Here is a 23,447-nt window from a genome sequence, read left to right on the forward strand (position 1 = left end):
GAAATATTTTTTCTAGGCCCTTTTCTTTCCCATTGAAAATGAAGAAAGAAAAGTAGTGGTTAGTTTACAGCTTTCAGAAAAGTGAGAAAATGAACTGGATTCGAGTAGCATTACACTACATTAGTTAGGATATGAACACTTGAGACCAAATTTACTATATTTTTATCGTAAAAATTAAGGACTGCATAATTTCAACTCTCAGTTTCGTGATAGCGTTACGGATTCAGCACTTAATAGAAAACTCGATACTGTAGCATTGAAAATCTGCTACCAGCTTAGATAATCTATAGATTAAAGAACTTTAAAAAATAAAACTGGCATTACTTTTTCTTTATGTTGCTTTTCGTTTCATTATTATCTCTTATACAGAAAAAATTATTTCCTATTTACATAAAACAGAAAATATGATTTAAAAAACATAATCATGACAATTTCCTACCCTGCGATACAAAACTTTTGACACAGATTTGAATCTGTTTAGCAATTTGCAACGCAAAATCTAAAAACGCTGATAGGCCTATATAAAGGTTGGTCAAAAACTAATGCACAATTCTCCGTAGTTATTTTATTTGCTCTGATAAGAGGATAAAATTTTGTAAAGAAGTTCATATATACGTATATATACCTTAATTGATCAATATACTAGTAACATTTTCTCTTCTTTTTTCAGGCACGTGGTGACAAAACCAGGGTTGGCTGGTTTAAACCAAGGTGGTTTAAACCAGCTGCTTTTCAAAAAAAACACTTAGTTTAAACCAAAAAGAAAATAGAACGAAAAATGCTTTAAATCGTGTGAACTTCCTGGTGACGTTTCTACATATCAAACCATCTGCATTAGTTTTATCTCCTTTTCACCTTTTAATCAAGGTGCCCATGTTCAATTCTCGGTCGAACCACAACCCTTCTTTCATGTGTAAACCAAGTAGCGGTTTGGATGTCACTTTAAAGCGAAAGTCTTCTTTATAACCTCGGTATTGCATAAAGATGTTAAACCTAAACATACGAAACGAAGGCAAATTGTATGTGTTTGCTTGCCTGAATGCTTGTTTTATAAAGAAGCAAAGGTTGCCTAAATGTATTGATAGACATTGGCAAAATTTATCGACTGCCTACGTAGCTTCCAACATTAGCTTGGATTGGACTTCGTTTTAATTTTATTGAATGATATCTACATACTAAATTTAGAATTTAATGCCTCAGTTTTAGCGTACTGATTATGATACGTTGACCTTAGATTTTACAGGCAAAGCAATAACAGGATTTGCTTTGCATTTAAAGTAATAACAGAATTTTCCCAATGGCTAAGGCGGGAGTTTCCCCGATTTATATGTAATTCTGTATAATGGTTTCCCTTGTGCAACTATTTATCTTTTTGTCCTGAAATGATTCTTGACAATTATATTAACAAGTAGTAAAGATCAGTACAGCGTATTTTTATCAGGAGTCCTTCGTGAGTGAGTCGGCTGACTCACTGCATTTGTGGCCAATTAGTCCCGGTTTCGAGTCCAAATGGAGGACAATTTCTCTCGGATGTAAGGCGAGAAGCGCCTTGGATTCCGCTTTAAGCTTATGTGATCCCTTCCAGCATAACCCTATTGTTGCATAATAACAGCAAGGCGAAACAAACTTATTTCTGTCCATATGTAATATAAATACATAGAGCAAATTATTTAAACCAGAAAAACCTGGTTTAAACCCAAAAAACCGGGTCTTTTTGTTTTTTTCAATAAAAACCATGGTTTTTGCCAACCCTGGACAAAACTCACGTCAGTAACAGTCAACTGCCTCCACAAATCTGGCGATAACGTAATCCTAGTAATTCACAGAAACTCCTGGAAGTGTATGGCAATACCACAATGGATCGTGATGAGTACTGTCAGGTTTGAAAGTGGTAACTTTAGTGTATACAGTCACGTTCCAGTAGATTCATACCATCCACCAAATACGGAAAACGTGACAGCCGTGGACACGTTCATTCAAGTAAACAGATGCATAACCACAAGTGGTGATTTCAGGAGTAGGTCAGGAAGAAAATTTCCCCCGGGGTATTATCTTCAATTGTACTGAACATTGGTTACCAGTAATTTTGCAGTAGTACTTTTACTCTGCGGAAAACGAATGAGAGGGTGTTAGAAATGGTTGGGGAGAGAAGAACACTTTTAGATGATATTGAGAAGAGGAAAAGAAACTGGTTGGGACATAGCCTGAGAAGAAATTGTATCCTGAGGAACGTGCTAGAGGGTTTGGTGGCAGGAAAGAGAGAGAGACGGCGAAGGAGGATACAATTAATGGACGACATAAAATCTGAAAGAACATACGTAAAGACAAAGAGGTTAGCGGAAGACCGTGGTGCATGGAAGCTTCTGAACTGCGGAAGTGACCTGCCAATAAGGGTAAAACACCTATGATGATGATGACTCACTTTGTATTAAATGACTCTCCCCTTATATATATACACACAAACGGAAGATCTTCTGAAATAATCATGAACACAGGGCAATTTATGGGGCATACAGGTATGTTCAAGGAAAGCGTTATAACATTTATAGCATATCGGAGTAACAACAAGCTTATTGTGCAAATCGGAAGTGTTTTACCAACATGTTTTCACGGTCTGCAAAGAATGATAGGAGAGATGAAGAAAGCCAATGAAGTTTACAAAATTTCATGGCACTACTATATGTATGTATATATACACTAACAGAATGCCAGTTTTTTCGGATGGGAGAAGGTTAATTGGAAATACATGAAAGCTAAAGCTATATACAATTTACTAGTTTTAAATACTTGTTAACAATTTTGCTAAAATTATGCTCACAAGTGCTCACTTAATTGTTCTGCTACTAAATAAAACCTCACGTCAAGATTGAATCAAGTAGTTTTCTCGCATCCGGAAATAGTGAATTCACCCAAATCCATTTAAATCGGTAGGAAAATTTTTAGCCAATCCGAAATATCTATGTTTAAAGGTGCCTGTTTCATCAGTTACCTTATGAGACCGGTTTCTTGCACTCGAAATCGGAAGATTTTCTCCGTTTCGTGGAAATTATTACCCAAAACTTACATCCTTGAAACTGAATTTTCCAGAAACTAACTCTCTGTCTTTTCCCCCGCCGTCGATAATTAGCCAAATTTTCTTCTTATACGAGATATTCATATTGTGTATCTCAAAATATATAGCATACAAATTTTATGATTCTATGCTGAACGTCTCAAATAATTTCGTAATAATAATGTAAAACTTTTCAATAAATCTTCGTAAGCCTCGGAACAGAATTACTCAAAGCTCAGTCTTAGAAACTTTTAACCTCCTAGACCAAGAATAGGTTTATCCTCCTTTTCCGCCCTCTTAGATCTCGAATTTCAGAACTTTGTGTCTTATCCGTAGTCTAGAGTCTGAGGAAGATATTTTTGAGACTTTCAATTACCTGTGCCCAACTGTTTTGGGAATCTGGTGAGCAGAGAAGAAGAAAAAAATCCCAAGCTCGCCTTCTCCCTTTATTTCACGTTTCGTGTAATTTCATTCTCTCCTCAGCCTAAGATTCAACCAGCAAATTTGTACAAAATTTCAAGTTCTTGTGCCCAAAAGTTCCTAAAATTTGGTAGAATCCTAAGAAAATGTTCAAGATCCCTTCTTTATTTTCTTGTATAGGGTGCAAAGGAAATATTTATATACAAAAACTATTAGGTCCTATGCCTAATAGTTTGAGATCTGGACAACAGCAAAAACTATTCAAGCTCCCTCTCCCCCATACGACCGCATTTCAAAAGAAAAATCTTACTTACAGCTTAGAGTTTAAGAGCAACTTTTATACAAAACATATCTTATATTTTTGGATATCGTCGAACGGCAAAATATCATACAAGCTCTCTTATTTGCCTTAGAAGACGAATTTTGCAAAATATTGCCATATCTACAGCCTAGAGTACAAGAACATTTATAAAAAATTTAAAGATTCTAAGCCTAATAGTTTCGGAGATTAAAACAAAATCAACTAGGACCCGTTATATCCCCTGATTGGCTTTAGTAAAAAACTCGTAACTACAGCTTAAACTGGAAGAAGAACATTTATACAACATTCCAAGGTTGTACGCCTAATAGCTTCGAAGAACTGTCGAAATCCCCCCCCCCCCCCCCCAAAGAAAAAAATAAGCCCTGTTATCCTCTCTTAGAGCCCACACTTCGTAAAATCCCGTCTTATTTACAGCCTAGGGTCCCAGGGGAATAGTTATTCAAAATTTCAAGTTCTACGCCTACCAGTTTTGGAGATACGGCGAACGACAAATCATTCGAACTCTGTTATCCTCTCGTAGGGGTCTCATTTTGCAGTCTCTCATCGTATCAACTACTGCCTAGGATTAAAGGGGAACATTTGTACAAAACTTCAAAGTTCTACGTCTAATAGTTTCGGAGAAATGTTGATGAATGAACCTGTGTATTTAGTTTTATATATATTATAAAACTAAATCCAAAGTCAGGGCAGTGTGCGACTATTCCTGACCGACCTTTGTATATGTATGCATGTCCCTCTGCAATTAACTAAGCACTTTCGTAATAAACAAGTTCTCAATGCAAGAAATCGAACAGGTACATTATTATTAGTTTGAAAATTACAATAAATGAAGTATTAAGTAATATTCTCGATTAAAAAAAAAAAAAAAAAAAAAACGTATGCAAGAGGAAGAAACCTAAATAATTATACAAACATACGGTAAGAAATTTTCCTTTTCTACGATACAACATTAAGGACAAAAATTGTCACACTTAACCTTTACATCGGTAACTCTTTTTTTTTTTTTTTTTTTTTTTCTTCCTTTCTTTCATGCATTCATGGATAGGCAATAATCGTAATATAGGAGTAAGAAATTCCGATTTTAAACCTACCTTCACCTAGATGTATTTCAAAATTACCACAATTATGACACGTCTTTATTACATTTCACTTGTCGCACTGTGAACATTACTGACTCAATCTCGTGATAAAAACAAACCACAACAGAACAAACCTGTACGATAAATTAAACTCTTACAAATATGAAATACATCAATTGTCTATTTTGTGTCTATAAAATAGTCACTTTAATTTACAAAATGCTTGTTAACATTGGAATACATTAAACTAAACTAAACTTTATAAAATTCATCCTTCATTACTGATAGAAGTTTTGTAGTCTTGGCAATAAGTGCAAATATTTAAGTCTACATATTGCCCCCGACTACAATTCAGAAAACTTTATTAACTTAACATAAATAACAAAGCAATACCAAGTTGCAAAATACAGAGAACATGATAAAAAGAAATAAGATTGTAACATCATGGGATTCATGCATGCATGGGGAATACATTGCTTTAAAGTCGTCTATCCCCCCCCCCCCGACCCTCTCAACCTTACACAAATCGTGAATATATTGTGTTACTGTTTTTCTTATACATGTGGTCTGTGAAACAGTTATACATAAATCGAAATTTGCAACAAAACAGCAACGCAGGTCCCTAGCTAAGGGTGACCAGAGCGGCTCAAACACCTTCAGCTCCCTGAAACTTAACAGTTGTTTCATGGTATGTATGAAGTTGAATTTAAGTCATACCCCCACATCTAGAAGATTTCGGCATGTTGTTTTATTCTTTCGCTACGGGCTCGCAACCACGAAAGTTAAAAAGCTACAAAATCTAAAAATGCAAAAACAATTACAAATGGTAACAGTAGTTTCTGACCTAGTCACGTACTATAAAGAAGTGAAAGTACTCATGTCGTGATTACCGTGCAGTATTGCTCTCTACGAAAAATTCGTTAACTATACTTGTCATTTTATTCAACTCCAAATCGATAGCTAAAATATATTCGTCTGTTATACAGTGATCTGTGTTTACATTATGGTATGTTATATATGTAACCTTAAAATTTTAAACTTCTACCTATTTCTGACGATTGTAATACATCTAATGCTCTCAGATGTTTCTGCAATTAAATTGTATTATTATTATTATTATTACCTTAGAAAGCAATCTATATAAAGGACATCACTGAAGTATCATACTGTTATTTTAAACTAATCCTTTATTTTAGCTGCCAATTTTACTAATTCCAACTAGATTTTCTGAGTGACTGCTGCGGGAAATAGGTACAAACGTAACTTATTAGCATGAGGAATGAAACCAGCGATCTCTTGTCATAAATTGTGTGCCACATTCTCTACTCCAGAGGAATAGACCAGCAATTTCACTGAGTTGAAGATTGTTATAAATAGAATTTCTCAACTGAACAGTTCTTAGCTAGTATTGAGTATGAATTTTATCATATAAACATGGCTTATCAAAATTTAGTATGATTGAAATCGCACGATCAAAACAGATTTCTAACATAACTTCTTAATTTTTAATAAAGGATAAGATCCTACATTACGGCAGTGATAATTGATTTTGTGCTCAACGCGTTATTTCGATATGATTTTAGAAATTGTGTTAAAACAAAAATGAGAAACGAAACTAAGGATAACTAATATTTTCAAGTTAATATGTAAAGGTTCGAATTTATTGACAGTAAGACAAGTCCTTGAATAAAATGAAATGTATGTAACTTGACTATAGACCGCTGCAGCAAAACAAATGCTAAAATCCTAATTTTGTGCATTGATCGTGTATTCCGTGCAATTCACAATAATCATCATCTTAACACTTTCAGTCTCTATGTGCACAGTTTAACGTGTTATATTTCATTGTAAGAATGTCAGTTAATATCTGGTGCTCTAGACAGACACCAGATATTGTTGTCACTAGGGTAACTAATTTACATGGTTTTAGCTACTTAACCGTCTTTATTTCAAGAATGCCATAACTCAAAATTCCTAAACTTTCAGGAGAAGCGTTTGAAAGTTTCAATATGCAATGAAAACAAATGGGCACAAGAACGACACAATGTGCTCTCTAGCGCCTAGTTTTGGAATCACATCTGTGAAATTTTTACCAGAGATAGACAACATTAGCTTCCATTTTCTATCCATAAGTCAATCAGGGTGATTTTTGAGTTATGTCACTCTTGAAAAACAACAGGCGATTTATACACGATTAAATTAAAACCTGGTTCGAAAGGGATCAAATAGTCGGGGAAATAATTAGACACGCGCAGTCACGTTCAAAAATTTTGAACACAAACCTCTGGGGAGCCCCACTGCTTTACGTACCGCCACAGAATTACAGCAGACTAGTACTAGAATTAAGCAAATAAGTCTCTTTTTCATGTTGAAGCTTTCCTAGCAATGCAGAAGTGCGTTCACTTTTTCTGAGGCATAGCTTTATATTCGCACAAATAGAATGCCCAATTCTTATTCGAAATTTAACACAGGATATGCCAAAATGAAAAGAAATAATGATAATAAAAGAATACTTAAATTGGGAAACGAGTCTCTACATGCAGTAAAATCTCGTTCCTTTACATTTAAAAATCACCTATTTAGACTACAATTTCTTCAAAACGTCAGTTTTTAGTTTTACAAAGAAAGAAATAAAATGAAACTGAAATGATGCGTTTTATACTGAACAATTTACATCGATGGCTCGGTTCTGACAGCAAACATTAGGGGTATGAAAACGTCAAAACAATGATTGACTCTACGACGAGAATCACATTTTTTAAAAATTATTTTCCACAGACAAAAAAAACTGCCTTCACTTCGCATGTTATTATTATTATTATTATTATTATTCTGGCATGTTTCATGTACAATTATTTCGCTCCCAACAGAGAAATAAACGTGTGTACATCCTCTCACTCTGACCCTCTATCTGTCAACGCATTGCTGTACTTTAAACTACACGTTTCGCTCTGAATTTTTTTTTATGCACTGCAGAGGTAGCACGAGCCTGTCTCATCAGCACTCCTAGCGTTAACTTACTAATTTAAGTCGTACACTTACCTCACTCTGTTAGAATAGGGCCTAGACGAACCATTCTGCTCTCTGTTTTTAGCTTTGCCCTTCGCATTTCGGTGTCTTTTCTTTTTAGCTTGAATGGCGAGCACTGTAAGAGAAGCAACTACGTGTAAGCAAATTTCTTCTTCAGAGCACGAGCAACATTATTATTATTTTTTATCTTCTTAACAATATTCCCGAGAACTTACCCCTTCGATTGACATCACTCTTCGTACTCATTTTTTGTGATTTTCGCGACGAATCGCACAGAAACTATATTATGGCGTTTTCATAATGCTCTCTTTGGTATCCCTCAAGGTGGCAGCAGAAATGCTTCTAGCTTTAACAGCTGAGTAGCTGCTGCGCAAGTGTAAATGACCGTGTGGGAAAACTTCTATTTTGTAGCAGAAGAGTCAGAGAGTTGTACAAATGGAAGCAGCAAAACCGAAAGTGACAAATACATAGTCTTACAGTTCATAACATACTTTATTAAAATCCCCAACAACAAGTAACAGGTTGAAGAAAATAATCAAACGAACTGTTCAGTAGGCCTATAATGTATACAATTCTAACCAATTTCCTTTTCCGCAACCTTGCATTAACTATACACCAGAATGTCCTGAAGGGAAGCAACTAATTTTTGCCCATTAAATAAACATAAATGTGTTTCTGATGTGTTATCATAATACCAATTGTAACTCCCTGACCTGGTTATCTCGAGGTATTCGAATTTTAATTAACTTTTTACTATTTATTTCTGACGATTGTAATACATCTTATGTTATCAGATGTTTCTGCAATAAAATTTATTATTATTATTGCAAAACAACATTTAAAAAAATTATCACACAAAAAGTACATATTTATATTTTTAAAACTTTGAATTTCGTCCACTAGATGTCAATCACTGGAGGAGGTTTACTGCCATCTAGAAGCGCGATATAAAGCTTCTAGAATTATACACCTTTTTTCTATAGAAAATGGGATATGAATAGCCACTGCTAAAGTCGTCGTTACCCATGAAAATGTTAACGGATTGACTTTATCGGCCATTAGCAAATACGGCCCAGACAATCGCTCAAGCTATATATTGCATAATAATAATAATAATAATAATAATAATAATAATAATAATAATAATAATAGTAATAATAATAATAATAATAATAATAAATCGCATCCGTTCAAGAGTTATCGTGAAGAGTAACGGATGACAGGATGTAATAATATTACGATCTTACAAGTTTCACTTGCACAATCCAAATAAATAGGCCTACTTGGTACACTATCGGTGATAGATGTTTCATCCCTCCCTTGGGGGAAAAATGTGAAAATGGGGCCTCAAATAGAGTGTAATACCTCATTCAAGGTCATATTTAACACACTTGACGCCCTAGGCCATTAAATATGTGCCACTCTCTCAATAGCAATAAATGCAGATGTAGAAAATTTAAGACAGTGAAGTGAGTAATCAATATTTAAGTGGGAGTGGAAATAATAAAGCAAATACAATAAAATAATATGTAGCTTTCAGTTTCACTTAATAAAATTACGGTTAATTTAAATTGAATAAAAATAAATTAGTCCGAGAAAATTTTCAGCTCCGGGCGATGGTCCATTCTGATCCACAGAGGCGGACTGGGCCGCCCGGATACCCAGAAATTTCCGTGTGGGCCCTGCCCTCTGCAAAATCATTTAAGATCCCTAACAGCACAGGATATGCTAGGCATGTGCCATTTAGGTGTCCCAGATACTTCTTAGGTACCCGACACTTGGCACATATGATATTCATGTGCTAAGTATGTACTTCAGCTACCTACAGTTTTAGGTACAGTAACTGTTACACCTAATTGATATTTGCAACTATGTACCACAAATATAGCATTTATATGCTTAGCTCAGTTTCGCACTCTAACAGTCATTTGGGACATACAGTATATCTGTCATGTTCTAGGTACGTCCTTTAGCTACATACTGTTTCAGATACTCTAACAGCACAAGATGTGCTAGGCATGCGCCATTTAATGTTCTAAATTCATCTCCCACATTTGATGCATTTGTTGCTTCTTTCTCTAAGCGATTGTGTAGTAGAAGCAGTAAACGCATAAACTTTATTAGATGGCAACTGTCGTTGATCATTTGAAAGTGAATATGGAAGAACCATGAAATAAAGTAAATAGACACTTTTCATTTTGTTATAAAATTACATTACAAGTAGATTTTATCGGATCCCAAACGGTTAAAGTCGAATATACGCGGTTAAAGGAGCACTCTGATTAGCCAAATTCAATAGACCTCAATAATTTATCTCTCTACAAGCGACGTTGTCTTCATCGCCTCGTTGGCCAAGACAGAAGACCACGCGGCTAGTAATCCAAAGGTTGGTGGTTCGCGCTCACCCTCCAGTGCATTTTTTTTTTACTTGCTTAAAGTGTTTTTTAGACTCACCTTAGTGTAACACATTACGCATATAGGCGATTTCATATTTTGGGGGAATAATTTTGTGGTTCGTTGACGCTTACGTAATGGGGAACATAACTAGAACATACTAGGCACGTTCCCCAGGTGCATGTAAGGCATGTGCCTAGGGGCGAACATAGACTGTGACTATCACTTGCCATCCATGTGATTTCTCTCTCAGAGGTACATAAGGCACATACTGGACACATTCCCATGTACCTGAGGGAACATGATGGGCATATGCCTGCTATGTGATTGTGCTGTTAGGGATATTGCTGATTTGTTATAACTAATTCAAAACTCCGTTCTGTTCATAGTAACCAGTGGCTTAACTAACAGTCCCGCAGTGCTAGTAAAGGGGAGCACTAGGGAAAAGGGGTCCCTGCCTTACCCTTAGCCTTGTTAGTTGAAAAATCAATAAGACAATTTAAAAAGTCTCAAAAAATCATGTAAGTTATTAACTCGAAAATGTAATCTCGTCCATAATTTATGTATTCAATAATGTGATGTGTAATACTGCTTGTAGACGATCCAAGAAAGCTTGAACAAGACTCTTGTTCAAGACCATTCAAGACTATTTGATGAAAAAGACGTCAGCACTGACGTCATTTTTGTCTTGAATTTAATAGTTTCGTTCAAGAAATTTTGTTTCGGTCCTGTTCTAAACAATCCAATTCAAGAGCATTCGATAGCCAATCAGCGCTCGAGTTGAGAGCAGGAAAATGCTTAACAAGTATGATGAAGTCGTGAGACAGAGCTGCAGTTGAATAAATATCTTTTCGTTACTCTTTTCCATAATTATCTGATATTCCAAGTGTACATTATAATAATAAACAAAAGCTAATATCTGCACTGGAAGATATTGTTAGTATTTTTTGTTGATAATATACACGATTTATATAGTTATAATGCTTGCATGCCCATAACTTTTGTTAAATTTTGAAGCAATGAGAAGTATTAATTTGAGAATTTAATATACAAGAATACCGGGTGTAGATTAAGAAAGAAGAATCCATTAAATAAAAAAAGTACATAACTGACTTTTCTTGATTTAATAAGACGTTGTGCACTGTTATTAATCTCTAATAGTAGTAGTGGCCCCGTTATATCGAGCCGAGTCAGCAAAAATTTTTGTGACGTCATAGGTCAAAGGTCAATGACCTTGGCCAGGGGTCAATGACCGAGGGGTACCTAGGACCACCCCCTCTAAATTTTGGCAGGGGTACCTTGGCCCACCCCCTAAATTTTGGCAGGGGTACATAGGACCACCCCCCTTAAATTTTGGAAATTGCCAAATTTAAAAATTTGGTATGGTAGCCTAGGACCATAGTATGTACCTCTATCAGTATTGGGTGTCTATGTCGTTCCCTTTCATGGGTAAAAAATTGCCAAAAATTCAAATTTCGGGGTTTTTTGACCTAATTTATCCCCTTTGATGAGGTGTTATTACCTTATATAGTTATATGGACGTATACAGGGGTCCATTACCTTTCATAACATATGGGTATATTAATGCACCCCTTGAAAAATTTGGGAGGGGTACCTTGGCCCACCCCTTCAATTTTGGAAATTGCCCAATTTAAACATTGGGTATTATAGTATAGGACCCTAATATGTATCGTGATAAATTTGGGCGGTCCACCTTGTTTCCTTCTAGGGGTACAAAATTGCCAAAATATAAACGTAAGCAATACGTTATACCACGTGTTTGGTTTTCGACCTAATTTATCTCCTTGGATGAGGTCCTATTACCTTATATAGTTATATGGTCATGTATAGGGGTCCATTATCTATCATAAGACATGGGTACATTGGTGCACCCCTTGAAAAATTTGGGAAGAGTACCTTGGCCCACCCCTTAAATTTTGGAAATTGCCAAATCTAAAAATTTGGTGTGGTAGCCTAGGACCATAGTATGTACCTCTATCAGTATTGGGTGTCTATGTCGTTCCCTTTCATGGGTAAAAAATTGCCAAAAATTCAAATTTCGGGGATTTTTGACGTAATTTATCACCTTTGATGAGGTGTTATTACCCTATATAGTTATATGAGCGTATACAGGAGTCTATTATCTTTCATAAGATATGGGTACATTGGTGCACCCCTTTAAAAATTTGGGAGGGGTACCTTGGCCCACCCCTTAAATTTTAGAAATTGCCCAATTTAAACATTTGGTATTATAGTACAGGACCCTAATATGTATTATGATAAATTTGGATGGTCCACCTCGTTCCCTTTTAGGGGTACAAAATTGCCAAAATATAAACGTAAGCAATACGTAGTACCACGTGTTTGGTTTTTGGTCGATTTTATCCCCGTTGATGAGGTCCTATTACCTTATATGGTTATATGGGCGTATACAGGTGTCCATTACCTTTCATAAGACATGGGTACATTAATGCACCCCTTGAAAAATTTGGGAGGGGTACCTTGGCCCACCCCTTAAATTTTGGAAATTGACCAATTTAAACATTGGGTATTATAGTATAGGACCCTAATATGTATTATGATAAATTTGGATGGTCCACCTCGTTCCCTTTTAGGGGTATAAAATTGTCAAAAATATAAACGTAAGCAATACGTTGTACCACGTGTTTGTTCTTTTGGCCCATTTATCCCCTTGGATGAGGTCCTACTACATTATATAGTTATATGGTTATGTATAGGGGTCTATTTCCTATCATAAGACATGGGTATATTGGTGCACCCCTTGAAAAATTTGGGAGGGGTACCTTGGCCCACCCCTTCAATTTTAGAAATTGCCCATTTTACACATTTGGTATAATAGTATAGGACCCTAATATATATTACTATAAATTTGGGTGGTCCACCTCGTTCCCTTTTAGGGGTACCAAATTGCCAAAATTTTAGTACAACCACGTGTTTGGACTTTTGACCTAATTTATCGCCTTTGATGAGGTGTTATTATCCTATATGGTTATATGGGCGTATACAGGGTTCATTACCTTTCATAAAACATGGGTATATTAATGCACCCCGGTAGAGGTACCTTGGCCCACCCCTTAAATTTTTGAAATTGCCCAATTTAAACATTTGGTATATTAGTATAGGACCCTAATATATATTACTATAAACTCGTTCCCGTTTAGGGGTACAAAATTGCCAAAATATAAACGTAAGCAATACGTTGTACCACGTGTTTCGTTTTTTTTACCTAATTTATTCCATTGGATGAAGTCCTATTACCTTATATCGTTATATGGTCACGTATGGGGATTCATTTCCTATCATAAGACATAGGTACATTTGTGCACCCTGGAGGGGTACTTTGGCCCACCCCTTTAATTTTGGAAATTGCCCCTTTTACATGTTTGGTATTATAGTATAGGACCCTAATATAGATTAGTATAAATTTGGATGATTCACCTCGTTTCCTTTCATGGGTACGAAATTGCCAAATTTTAGTACAACCACGTGTTTGGTTTTGGCTCAATTTATCCCCTTGGATGAGGTCCTATTACCTTATATGGTTATATGGCCATGTATGTATTGGTCCATTTCCTATTATAAGACATGTGTACATTGATGCACCCGAGGGAGGGGATTCGGTATCATAGTACATGCCTCAACATGTATCATGATAAATTTGGATGGTCCATCTTGTTTTCTTTCATGGGTAAAAAATTGCTAAAATATAAACATAAGCAATATGTTGTACCATGTGTTTGGTTTCTGGCCCAATTCTTCCCCTTTGATGATGTTCTATTACGTTATATGGTTATATGGACATGTATATGGGTTCATTTCCTATCATAAGACATGGGTACATTGACGCATACTTTAAAAATTTGGGAGGGGTATCTTGGCTCATCCACTCGGTTTTAGAAATTGTTTAATATAAGCATTTGGTATCATAGTACAGGACCTCAATATGTACCACTATAAATTTGGATGGTCCACATCGTTCCCTTTCATGGGTAAAGAACTACCAAAAATCAAATTTTGGAGGTTATTGACCCCGTCTTATAAGGTTTTAACGCGTTATATGGATATGTACAGAGGTTTATTACCTTCATATGTTTATGTTCCCTTTTAAATTTGGGAATTATCAAATAACAAAATTCGGTAAACGTTTTCTAGGACCCATTGGTGTCCCTCTTATGGCCAAATATTCAAAATTTAAAGGTTATTGACCGGCTTTATTATTGAATAAGTACAGGATTTATTACTTTTTTCATAAGACACAGGTGTGTTTGTGTACCAATCTTAAATTTTGGGAGGGGGTACATTTCTTATTGTCATATCAATAATTGGTAATTGTTCTTAGAATTGGGTGGTATCTCTTTCTTTGGGTAAATCATTGTCAAATATGAGTATGATCACGTGATCAGTTATTGACCTATGATGGGATTAGGAGCCCAGGACATTGGTACATTTAAACTTTATAGGATAATTTGAGAATGCGTCATTGGTATTGATTATTACAGCCAAATATAAACGTAAGCAATACGATGTACCACGTGATTGACCTTGATGAGGTAGTGTACAGGGATACATAGCTAACCTTATTGAATCTTATGACTCATAGTCTTAAGGAAATACATGCTACAACACTGGCAAAGTTATTGTTGATGCAATTTGATTGGTGGATCACTATCTTTCGTGCAATCTGATTGGCTGATCACTATCTTTCGGGCAATCTGATTGGTTGCTGATGTTCAAATCTTTGCTGCATTCAGTTTTATTTTAACATTTAAAAAGTTTGAAACTTTGGTTTGACATTTTTTCGTTTGAAATTTTTCGTTTAAAAATTTTTGTTTCGAAATTTTTTGTTTCAAAATTTTGTTTGAATTTTTTGTTTCAAAATTTTGTTTGAAAATATTTTGTTTAAATTTTTTTTGTCTAAATTTTTGTTTCAATTTTTTTGTTTAAAATTTTTCGTTTGAAATTTTTTCGTTTCCAAATTTTTTTTTCTGTTTCAAGATTTTTGTTTGAAAAAATTTTTCGTTTCCAAATTTTGTTTCAAATTTTTTGTTTGAAAGTTTTTGTTTGAAAATTTTTTTTGTTTGAAATTTTTTTGTTGCAAAATTTTGTTTGAAAATTTTTGTTTAAAATTTTTTCGTTTGAAATTTTTCGTTTCCAAATTTTTTTGTTTAAAATTTTTTTTTGTTTCGAATTTTTAAAGAACCGGAACTGTTAGAACTAAAACCTCTGGCAACATTGTGATGCACGTCAGTACATGGGGTTGTACTTGAAATGAAAAAAAAAAACACTTCATTGAAATGGATCATTTTATTACACTCCACATACATCCATACCAGATAGTGGTTCTGGATATTGTCGATACAATGTATTTTGAACTTCGTGCACTAGTTTGTCTTTAGCATATAATTTTAATTCCAATTGAAGTCTTTTAAGGTCTATTGCAATATCAATTGGTGGAAACTCAATGTCCATTTGATCACAAATAAACTGTTTATCAATACAGGTATGCACCCACGAACAACCATCACAATATCTAGATACATGTTGTACAATATGCATAAATAGTACTTTTTCAGGAATATACTTGTTTTGTTACACACTTCCACTGCATGTTTCACACACTGAAATACGTTGATAAATTTGTTCCATTCAGTTTGTGTTAGATACACCATGTTGCGAGGGACATGGAATGTACTCTTTTTACGTAACAGCACCATCTTCTCTTCGAGGACCACTTCATGATTTGAGCCTAATGATTTGACTATGGTCACATTTAGCTCATCATTCATTTGGTCGATTCGTGCCATTCTTCACAGGTCAGTTGTACACCAAATTGTTCTGCTTTGCCCAATCGAATCACTGGTTCAAATGTTCTAGCACTGATACCAATCATCACATGTTTTGTTTATTGGATAATAGCTTGCGAAGATGAACTCTTTATCGTTAGAAGTACACATCTTTCCTCCTGAAAAGCACTTGCTCAAATGATTTCGTGGGATGACACTGTATTTGCTGGTTTATAGTTATTGCTGATGTCGAATGTGCTGATTCATGATTTCATCACAGTTACAGACGTCATGCCGACCAGCCAAATTCATACAACTATGTCTAATGTGCTGACGTTTGAATCACAATTGCTGACGAATCCGGCTGTGTACTGATGACTTCGACCCAAGAATCCTTTGTAACATAAAGATACAGATCCAGTATTTAAGAAACGCAGCAGTTCTTGTTGTTTTGATGCCTCCATGGGTAAATATCTTGCTGGTAAAATTATATTCTTATCATTTTCAAGCTTCACTACGATTCTTAATCCAAATCATTTGGCTAGCTAAGATTCTATAAGGTACATTCTGTTGTAAATCAGTAATCTTGGTAAATGATTTCATCACATCACGCGTATTTAGAAACTGCAGACAAGTAGCCATGATGACGTTACCACGAATACTAACTCGAACGATGATGCAAAACCGATGTCGTTGCATTATCATGTTCTGACGTGCACCACAATGTTGCCAGAGGTTTTAGTTCTAAACAGTTCCGGTTCTTTACTAATGAGTGCACAAACTTAAAAGATGTCAAACCAAAATTTTCCAAACAATAATTTCAAACAAACAAATATTTCGAACAAAAATCTTTGAAACAAAATTTTGAAAAAAAAAATTTTTGAAACGGAAAAACTTGGAAACGAAAAAATTCAAACAAAAAATTTCAACAAAAAATTTTAAACAAAAAAATTCAAACAAAATTTTGAAACAAAAAATTTCAAACAAAAAATTTGGAAACGAAAAATTTCAAACAAAAATTTTAAACAAAATTTTGATACAAAAATTTTTTTAAATTTCAAACGAAAAATTTTTAAACAAAAAATTTTGAAACAAAAGTTGTCAAAGAAATTTCAAACAAAATTCTGAAACAAAAAATTGAAACAAAAGTTGTCAAAGAAATTTCAAACAAAATTCTGAAACAAAAAATTCAAACAAAAATTTGAAAGCAAGAATTTTCAAGCAAAGTTTCAAACAAAAAATTCAAACTAAAAATTTTACGTTTCACGGTTAACCGTCAAACTTTATCCGGTTTTTTAACTATTCGATTAACAAATAAACGGTTTTCAAAAAAATTCAAACAAATTTGAAACAAGAGTTTTCAAACAAAAACTTTCAAACAAAAAAATTTTACGTTTCACGGTTAACCGTCAAACTTTATCCGGTTTTTAACTATTCGATTAACAAATAAACGGTTTTGATCATATTTATCAGTGAGTGCAAAATGTTGAACGAAACCAAGATTTTTAAATGTTAAACAAAACTTAAAACTGAATGCAGCAAAGATTTGAACATCAGCAACCAATCAGATTGCCCGAAAGATAGTGATCAGCCAATCAGATTGCACGAAAGATAGTGATCCACCAATCAAATTGCATCAACAATAACTTTGCCAGTGTTGTAGCATGTATTTCCTTAAGACTATGAGTCATAAGATTCAATAAGGTTAGCTATGTATCCCTGTACACTACCTCATCAAGGTCAATCACGTGGTACATCGTATTGCTTACGTTTATATTTGGCTGTAATAATCAATACCAATGACGCATTCTCAAATTATCCTATAAAGTTTAAATGTACCAATGTCCTGGGCTCCTAATCCCATCATAGGTCAATAACTGATCACGTGATCATACTCATATTTGACAATGATTTACCCAAAGAAAGAGATACCACCCAATTCTAAGAACAATTACCAATTATTGATATGACAATAAGAAATGTACCCCCTCCCAAAATTTAAGATTGGTACACAAACACACCTGTGTCTTATGAAAAAAGTAATAAATCCTGTACTTATTCAATAATAAAGCCGGTCAATAACCTTTAAATTTTGAATATTTGGCCATAAGAGGGACACCAATGGGTCCTAGAAAACGTTTACCGAATTTTGTTATTTGATAATTCCCAAATTTAAAAGGGAACATAAACATATGAAGGTAATAAACCTCTGTACATATCCATATAACGCGTTAAAACCTTATAAGACGGGGTCAATAACCTCCAAAATTTGATTTTTGGTAGTTCTTTACCCATGAAAGGGAACGATGTGGACCATCCAAATTTATAGTGGTACATATTGAGGTCCTGTACTATGATACCAAATGCTTATATTAAACAATTTCTAAAACCGAGTGGATGAGCCAAGATACCCCTCCCAAATTTTTAAAGTATGCGTCAATGTACCCATGTCTTATGATAGGAAATGAACCCATATACATGTCCATATAACCATATAACGTAATAGAACATCATCAAAGGGGAAGAATTGGGCCAGAAACCAAACACATGGTACAACATATTGCTTATGTTTATATTTTAGCAATTTTTTACCCATGAAAGAAAACAAGATGGACCATCCAAATTTATCATGATACATGTTGAGGCATGTACTATGATACCGAATCCCCTCCCTCGGGTGCATCAATGTACACATGTCTTATAATAGGAAATGGACCAATACATACATGGCCATATAACCATATAAGGTAATAGGACCTCATCCAAGGGGATAAATTGAGCCAAAACCAAACACGTGGTTGTACTAAAATTTGGCAATTTCGTACCCATGAAAGGAAACGAGGTGAATCATCCAAATTTATACTAATCTATATTAGGGTCCTATACTATAATACCAAACATGTAAAAGGGGCAATTTCCAAAATTAAAGGGGTGGGCCAAAGTACCCCTCCAGGGTGCACAAATGTACCTATGTCTTATGATAGGAAATGAATCCCCATACGTGACCATATAACGATATAAGGTAATAGGACTTCATCCAATGGAATAAATTAGGTAAAAAAACGAAACACGTGGTACAACGTATTGCTTACGTTTATATTTTGGCAATTTTGTACCCCTAAACGGGAACGAGTTTATAGTAATATATATTAGGGTCCTATACTAATATACCAAATGTTTAAATTGGGCAATTTCAAAAATTTAAGGGGTGGGCCAAGGTACCTCTACCGGGGTGCATTAATATACCCATGTTTTATGAAAGGTAATGAACCCTGTATACGCCCATATAACCATATAGGATAATAACACCTCATCAAAGGCGATAAATTAGGTCAAAAGTCCAAACACGTGGTTGTACTAAAATTTTGGCAATTTGGTACCCCTAAAAGGGAACGAGGTGGACCACCCAAATTTATAGTAATATATATTAGGGTCCTATACTATTATACCAAATGTGTAAAATGGGCAATTTCTAAAATTGAAGGGGTGGGCCAAGGTACCCCTCCCAAATTTTTCAAGGGGTGCACCAATATACCCATGTCTTATGATAGGAAATAGACCCCTATACATAACCATATAACTATATAATGTAGTAGGACCTCATCCAAGGGGATAAATGGGCCAAAAGAACAAACACGTGGTACAACGTATTGCTTACGTTTATATTTTTGACAATTTTATACCCCTAAAAGGGAACGAGGTGGACCATCCAAATTTATCATAATACATATTAGGGTCCTATACTATAATACCCAATGTTTAAATTGGTCAATTTCCAAAATTTAAGGGGTGGGCCAAGGTACCCCTCCCAAATTTTTCAAGGGGTGCATTAATGTACCCATGTCTTATGAAAGGTAATGGACACCTGTATACGCCCATATAACCATATAAGGTAATAGGACCTCATCAACGGGGATAAAATCGACCAAAAACCAAACACGTGGTACTACGTATTGCTTACGTTTATATTTTGGCAATTTTGTACCCCTAAAAGGGAACGAGGTGGACCATCCAAATTTATCATAATACATATTAGGGTCCTGTACTATAATACCAAATGTTTAAATTGGGCAATTTCTAAAATTTAAGGGGTGGGCCAAGGTACCCCTCCCAAATTTTTAAAGGGGTGCACCAATGTACCCATATCTTATGAAAGATAATAGACTCCTGTATACGCTCATATAACTATATAGGGTAATAACACCTCATCAAAGGTGATAAATTACGTCAAAAATCCCCGAAATTTGAATTTTTGGCAATTTTTTACCCATGAAAGGGAACGACATAGACACCCAATACTGATAGAGGTACATACTATGGTCCTAGGCTACCACACCAAATTTTTAGATTTGGCAATTTCCAAAATTTAAGGGGTGGGCCAAGGTACTCTTCCCAAATTTTTCAAGGGGTGCACCAATGTACCCATGTCTTATGATAGATAATGGACCCCTATACATGACCATATAACTATATAAGGTAATAGGACCTCATCCAAGGAGATAAATTAGGTCGAAAACCAAACACGTGGTATAACGTATTGCTTACGTTTATATTTTGGCAATTTTGTACCCCTAGAAGGAAACAAGGTGGACCGCCCAAATTTATCACGATACATATTAGGGTCCTATACTATAATACCCAATGTTTAAATTGGGCAATTTCCAAAATTGAAGGGGTGGGCCAAGGTACCCCTCCCAAATTTTTCAAGGGGTGCATTAATATACCCATATGTTATGAAAGGTAATGGACCCCTGTATACGTCCATATAACTATATAAGGTAATAACACCTCATCAAAGGGGATAAATTAGGTCAAAAAACCCCGAAATTTGAATTTTTGGCAATTTTTTACCCATGAAAGGGAACGACATAGACACCCAATACTGATAGAGGTACATACTATGGTCCTAGGCTACCATACCAAATTTTTAAATTTGGCAATTTCCAAAATTTAAGGGGGGTGGTCCTATGTACCCCTGCCAAAATTTAGGGGGTGGGCCAAGGTACCCCTGCCAAAATTTAGAGGGGGTGGTCCTAGGTACCCCTCGGTCATTGACCCCTGGCCAAGGTCATTGACCTTTGACCTATGACGTCACAAAAATTTTTGCTGACTCGGCTCGATATAACGGGGCCACTACTACTCTAATAATATTAAATAATTGCGTACAGATTGATAATATGCTCGTAAACTGAAGTATCCTGTAAATGATTACATGTTATCCCATCGTAATCTAATTATTTTATCACGAAATCCACACGTAGTATTGAGAAGTTATTTTTTAAGGTAGAGGTTGCTTTCAAGAGTGCAGATTAATTTTGCCAGCGCTTTCCTGTAAGGTACAAATGTGCATCCTAACATATGCTACATACAAGACTAGGCAAAAATAATAATAAATTAATAAAATCGAGATGCTATTTAACAGTGTCGGGGCAGGAACGTTGAAGGGGGTCCACGGGAGAGTACGTCCGTACGGAGCAGGCGCGTCATCGACGGAGGTTATAGTACAAGAATAAGAATCATGTATAAATGAGAATAGTGCAACAAACCCTTGACATCGTATTCACTCATTTGAACTGAACTATATCTCTTGTAATGATTTGATACTGGTAACATTAAACTTCTAAACATAAAATACTGGTTTCCTACATTATACAGGCATGTTTCGACAGTGGGAATTATTACGGTATATCAGATAATTCTCCTTCATACACACTCACACATTTTAACAGTATAATTACTATTCGTTTGACGGGTTATTCTTAACCAGTACCAAAACAGGGATAGATTTGTGAAGAAAGTCTGATGCAGATATGGGCGGTAAGTCCTGTAGCTGAAAAATATTATCATTGTTTCGCTTGGTTTTCTGTGATTTCAGTCTTTTTTTTTTTTAACCGTCTTCGATGCCAAAGCATAAATAACATCAAAAGACAGTCATTGCCTCGTGATACACACAATTTTAGGAAACAGTTCGATTTTTTTCTTTCTGAGTGTCGTTCTGTCATCAGCACGCCATTTGAAGAATCAGATTTAAAAAAAAGCTTAGTATAGGGAACGATTTTATACCTAAGCAGCATTTTACTTTTTTAACGTCAGCTAACCTAACTCGCATTTAATGTAAAAGGGACAAACTACTTAGTGAAAATTCGACGGAATTGCTGCAAAATCAATTGACCTGTTTTCTAAATTATTTAATATAATCTATTAAATTACAAATGTCTGCAGAAAATTTCGAAAAATATTCTAATATTATAGCTATTCATGCGCAGATCTGAACTAAATCAGTGGCCGCTGTTTCGCTTTCATTTGTTTTCATAGTTACAGTCTCTTGTTTTGGACTGCCATCTATTAACAAGAATATAAAAAGATTCAGCACCTCTATGATCGTGTAAAAGTTGTTTCAAGTCCATTCGAGACTCTTGTTCAAGTGTCTCGAACAATACTCCTTTGAACGTGTAAATTTGAGGTATTGAATGGTCTTGTTCAAGCTTTCTTGGATCGTCTACAACAAGCATAATGGATAACATATTAAAAGCATGGAGCTGATTCTCCTACGGTAAGGAAACCGTGTTAGACATGGAGTTGTTGGACGTGAGTGGTGGCCAGTGGCGGATCCATGGGGGGCGATCGGGGCAATCGTCCTTCTCCCCAGAAGAGGGAATTTTTTGTTTATTTGATATATAAATAAAACCCATCCAGAGTTTGAAACTCTTTAAAAGTAGCTCTAAGTAGCAGTATTAAAACCCACCGTCCCTCAGAAGTCCGTCCTGGATCCGCCCCTAATTGTGGCGATAAATAATGGTCCCCTGAGCACACCGGTGATGTCAGAAAACGGATCCAAAACTCCAGAAATCGGGCCCCGAAGTTTCGAGCTTGGGTCCCTTTAATTCACCGATGAAATATGTAGTTCTTGGACTTGGAGGGGGCAATGGAAAGGACGTGGTTCCCTGCGAACAGCGGTGATGTCACAAATCGTGCCCGGGGTCTAATGCCTCCAGATAAGTATAGGGTCGGGTCCCTTTTATTCACCAATGGAGTATGGAGTTTTTGCACGTGGGTGATTGCATTGGAAAGGGTCGTTTCCCCTTAGCACACCGGTGATGTAAATCTGGCTCGAGCCCCAAGCCGAAGAAATCGGGTCCCAAAGGATGTTCATGCCATGCTCTCCGTGCTTTTTGCTCACAAAAGTAAGTTTCCTTATTATCCAACCTCAATTTTATTCAATTGAATATTACAAGACAATAATGTGATGCTGCATGTCAGTAAGGGACAGCGCAATATATTTGATATCGAATAGAAGGGACCTGAGGCTAAACATGTGAGGCCCGAATTCTTGTGTTTAAGCCTAC

At 35.5% G+C, this 23,447-nt stretch overlaps 1 protein-coding gene across 1 annotated transcript in view; it reads right to left on the minus strand.

The window, feature by feature from the left end:
• LOC145688344 (SRSF protein kinase 3-like) overlaps window positions 1-8,373 on the minus strand; it is a 354,260-nt gene extending 345,887 nt beyond the window's left edge. The window contains exons 1-2 of the mRNA XM_081762483.1: window positions 8,119-8,373; window positions 7,916-8,018 (exon numbers count right to left, since the gene is read on the minus strand). Of these exons, the coding sequence (XP_081618609.1) occupies window positions 7,916-8,018; window positions 8,119-8,149 (134 nt within the window). The 5' untranslated portion in view covers window positions 8,150-8,373. The remainder of the gene's footprint in view (window positions 1-7,915; window positions 8,019-8,118) is intronic.
• Window positions 8,374-23,447: the final 15,074 nt, after the last annotated feature.

This window comes from Thermobia domestica, chromosome 6 (genome assembly GCF_964235325.1).
Source record: "Thermobia domestica chromosome 6, izTheDome1.hap1.1, whole genome shotgun sequence".
Lineage (NCBI taxonomy): Eukaryota > Metazoa > Arthropoda > Insecta > Zygentoma > Lepismatidae > Thermobia > Thermobia domestica.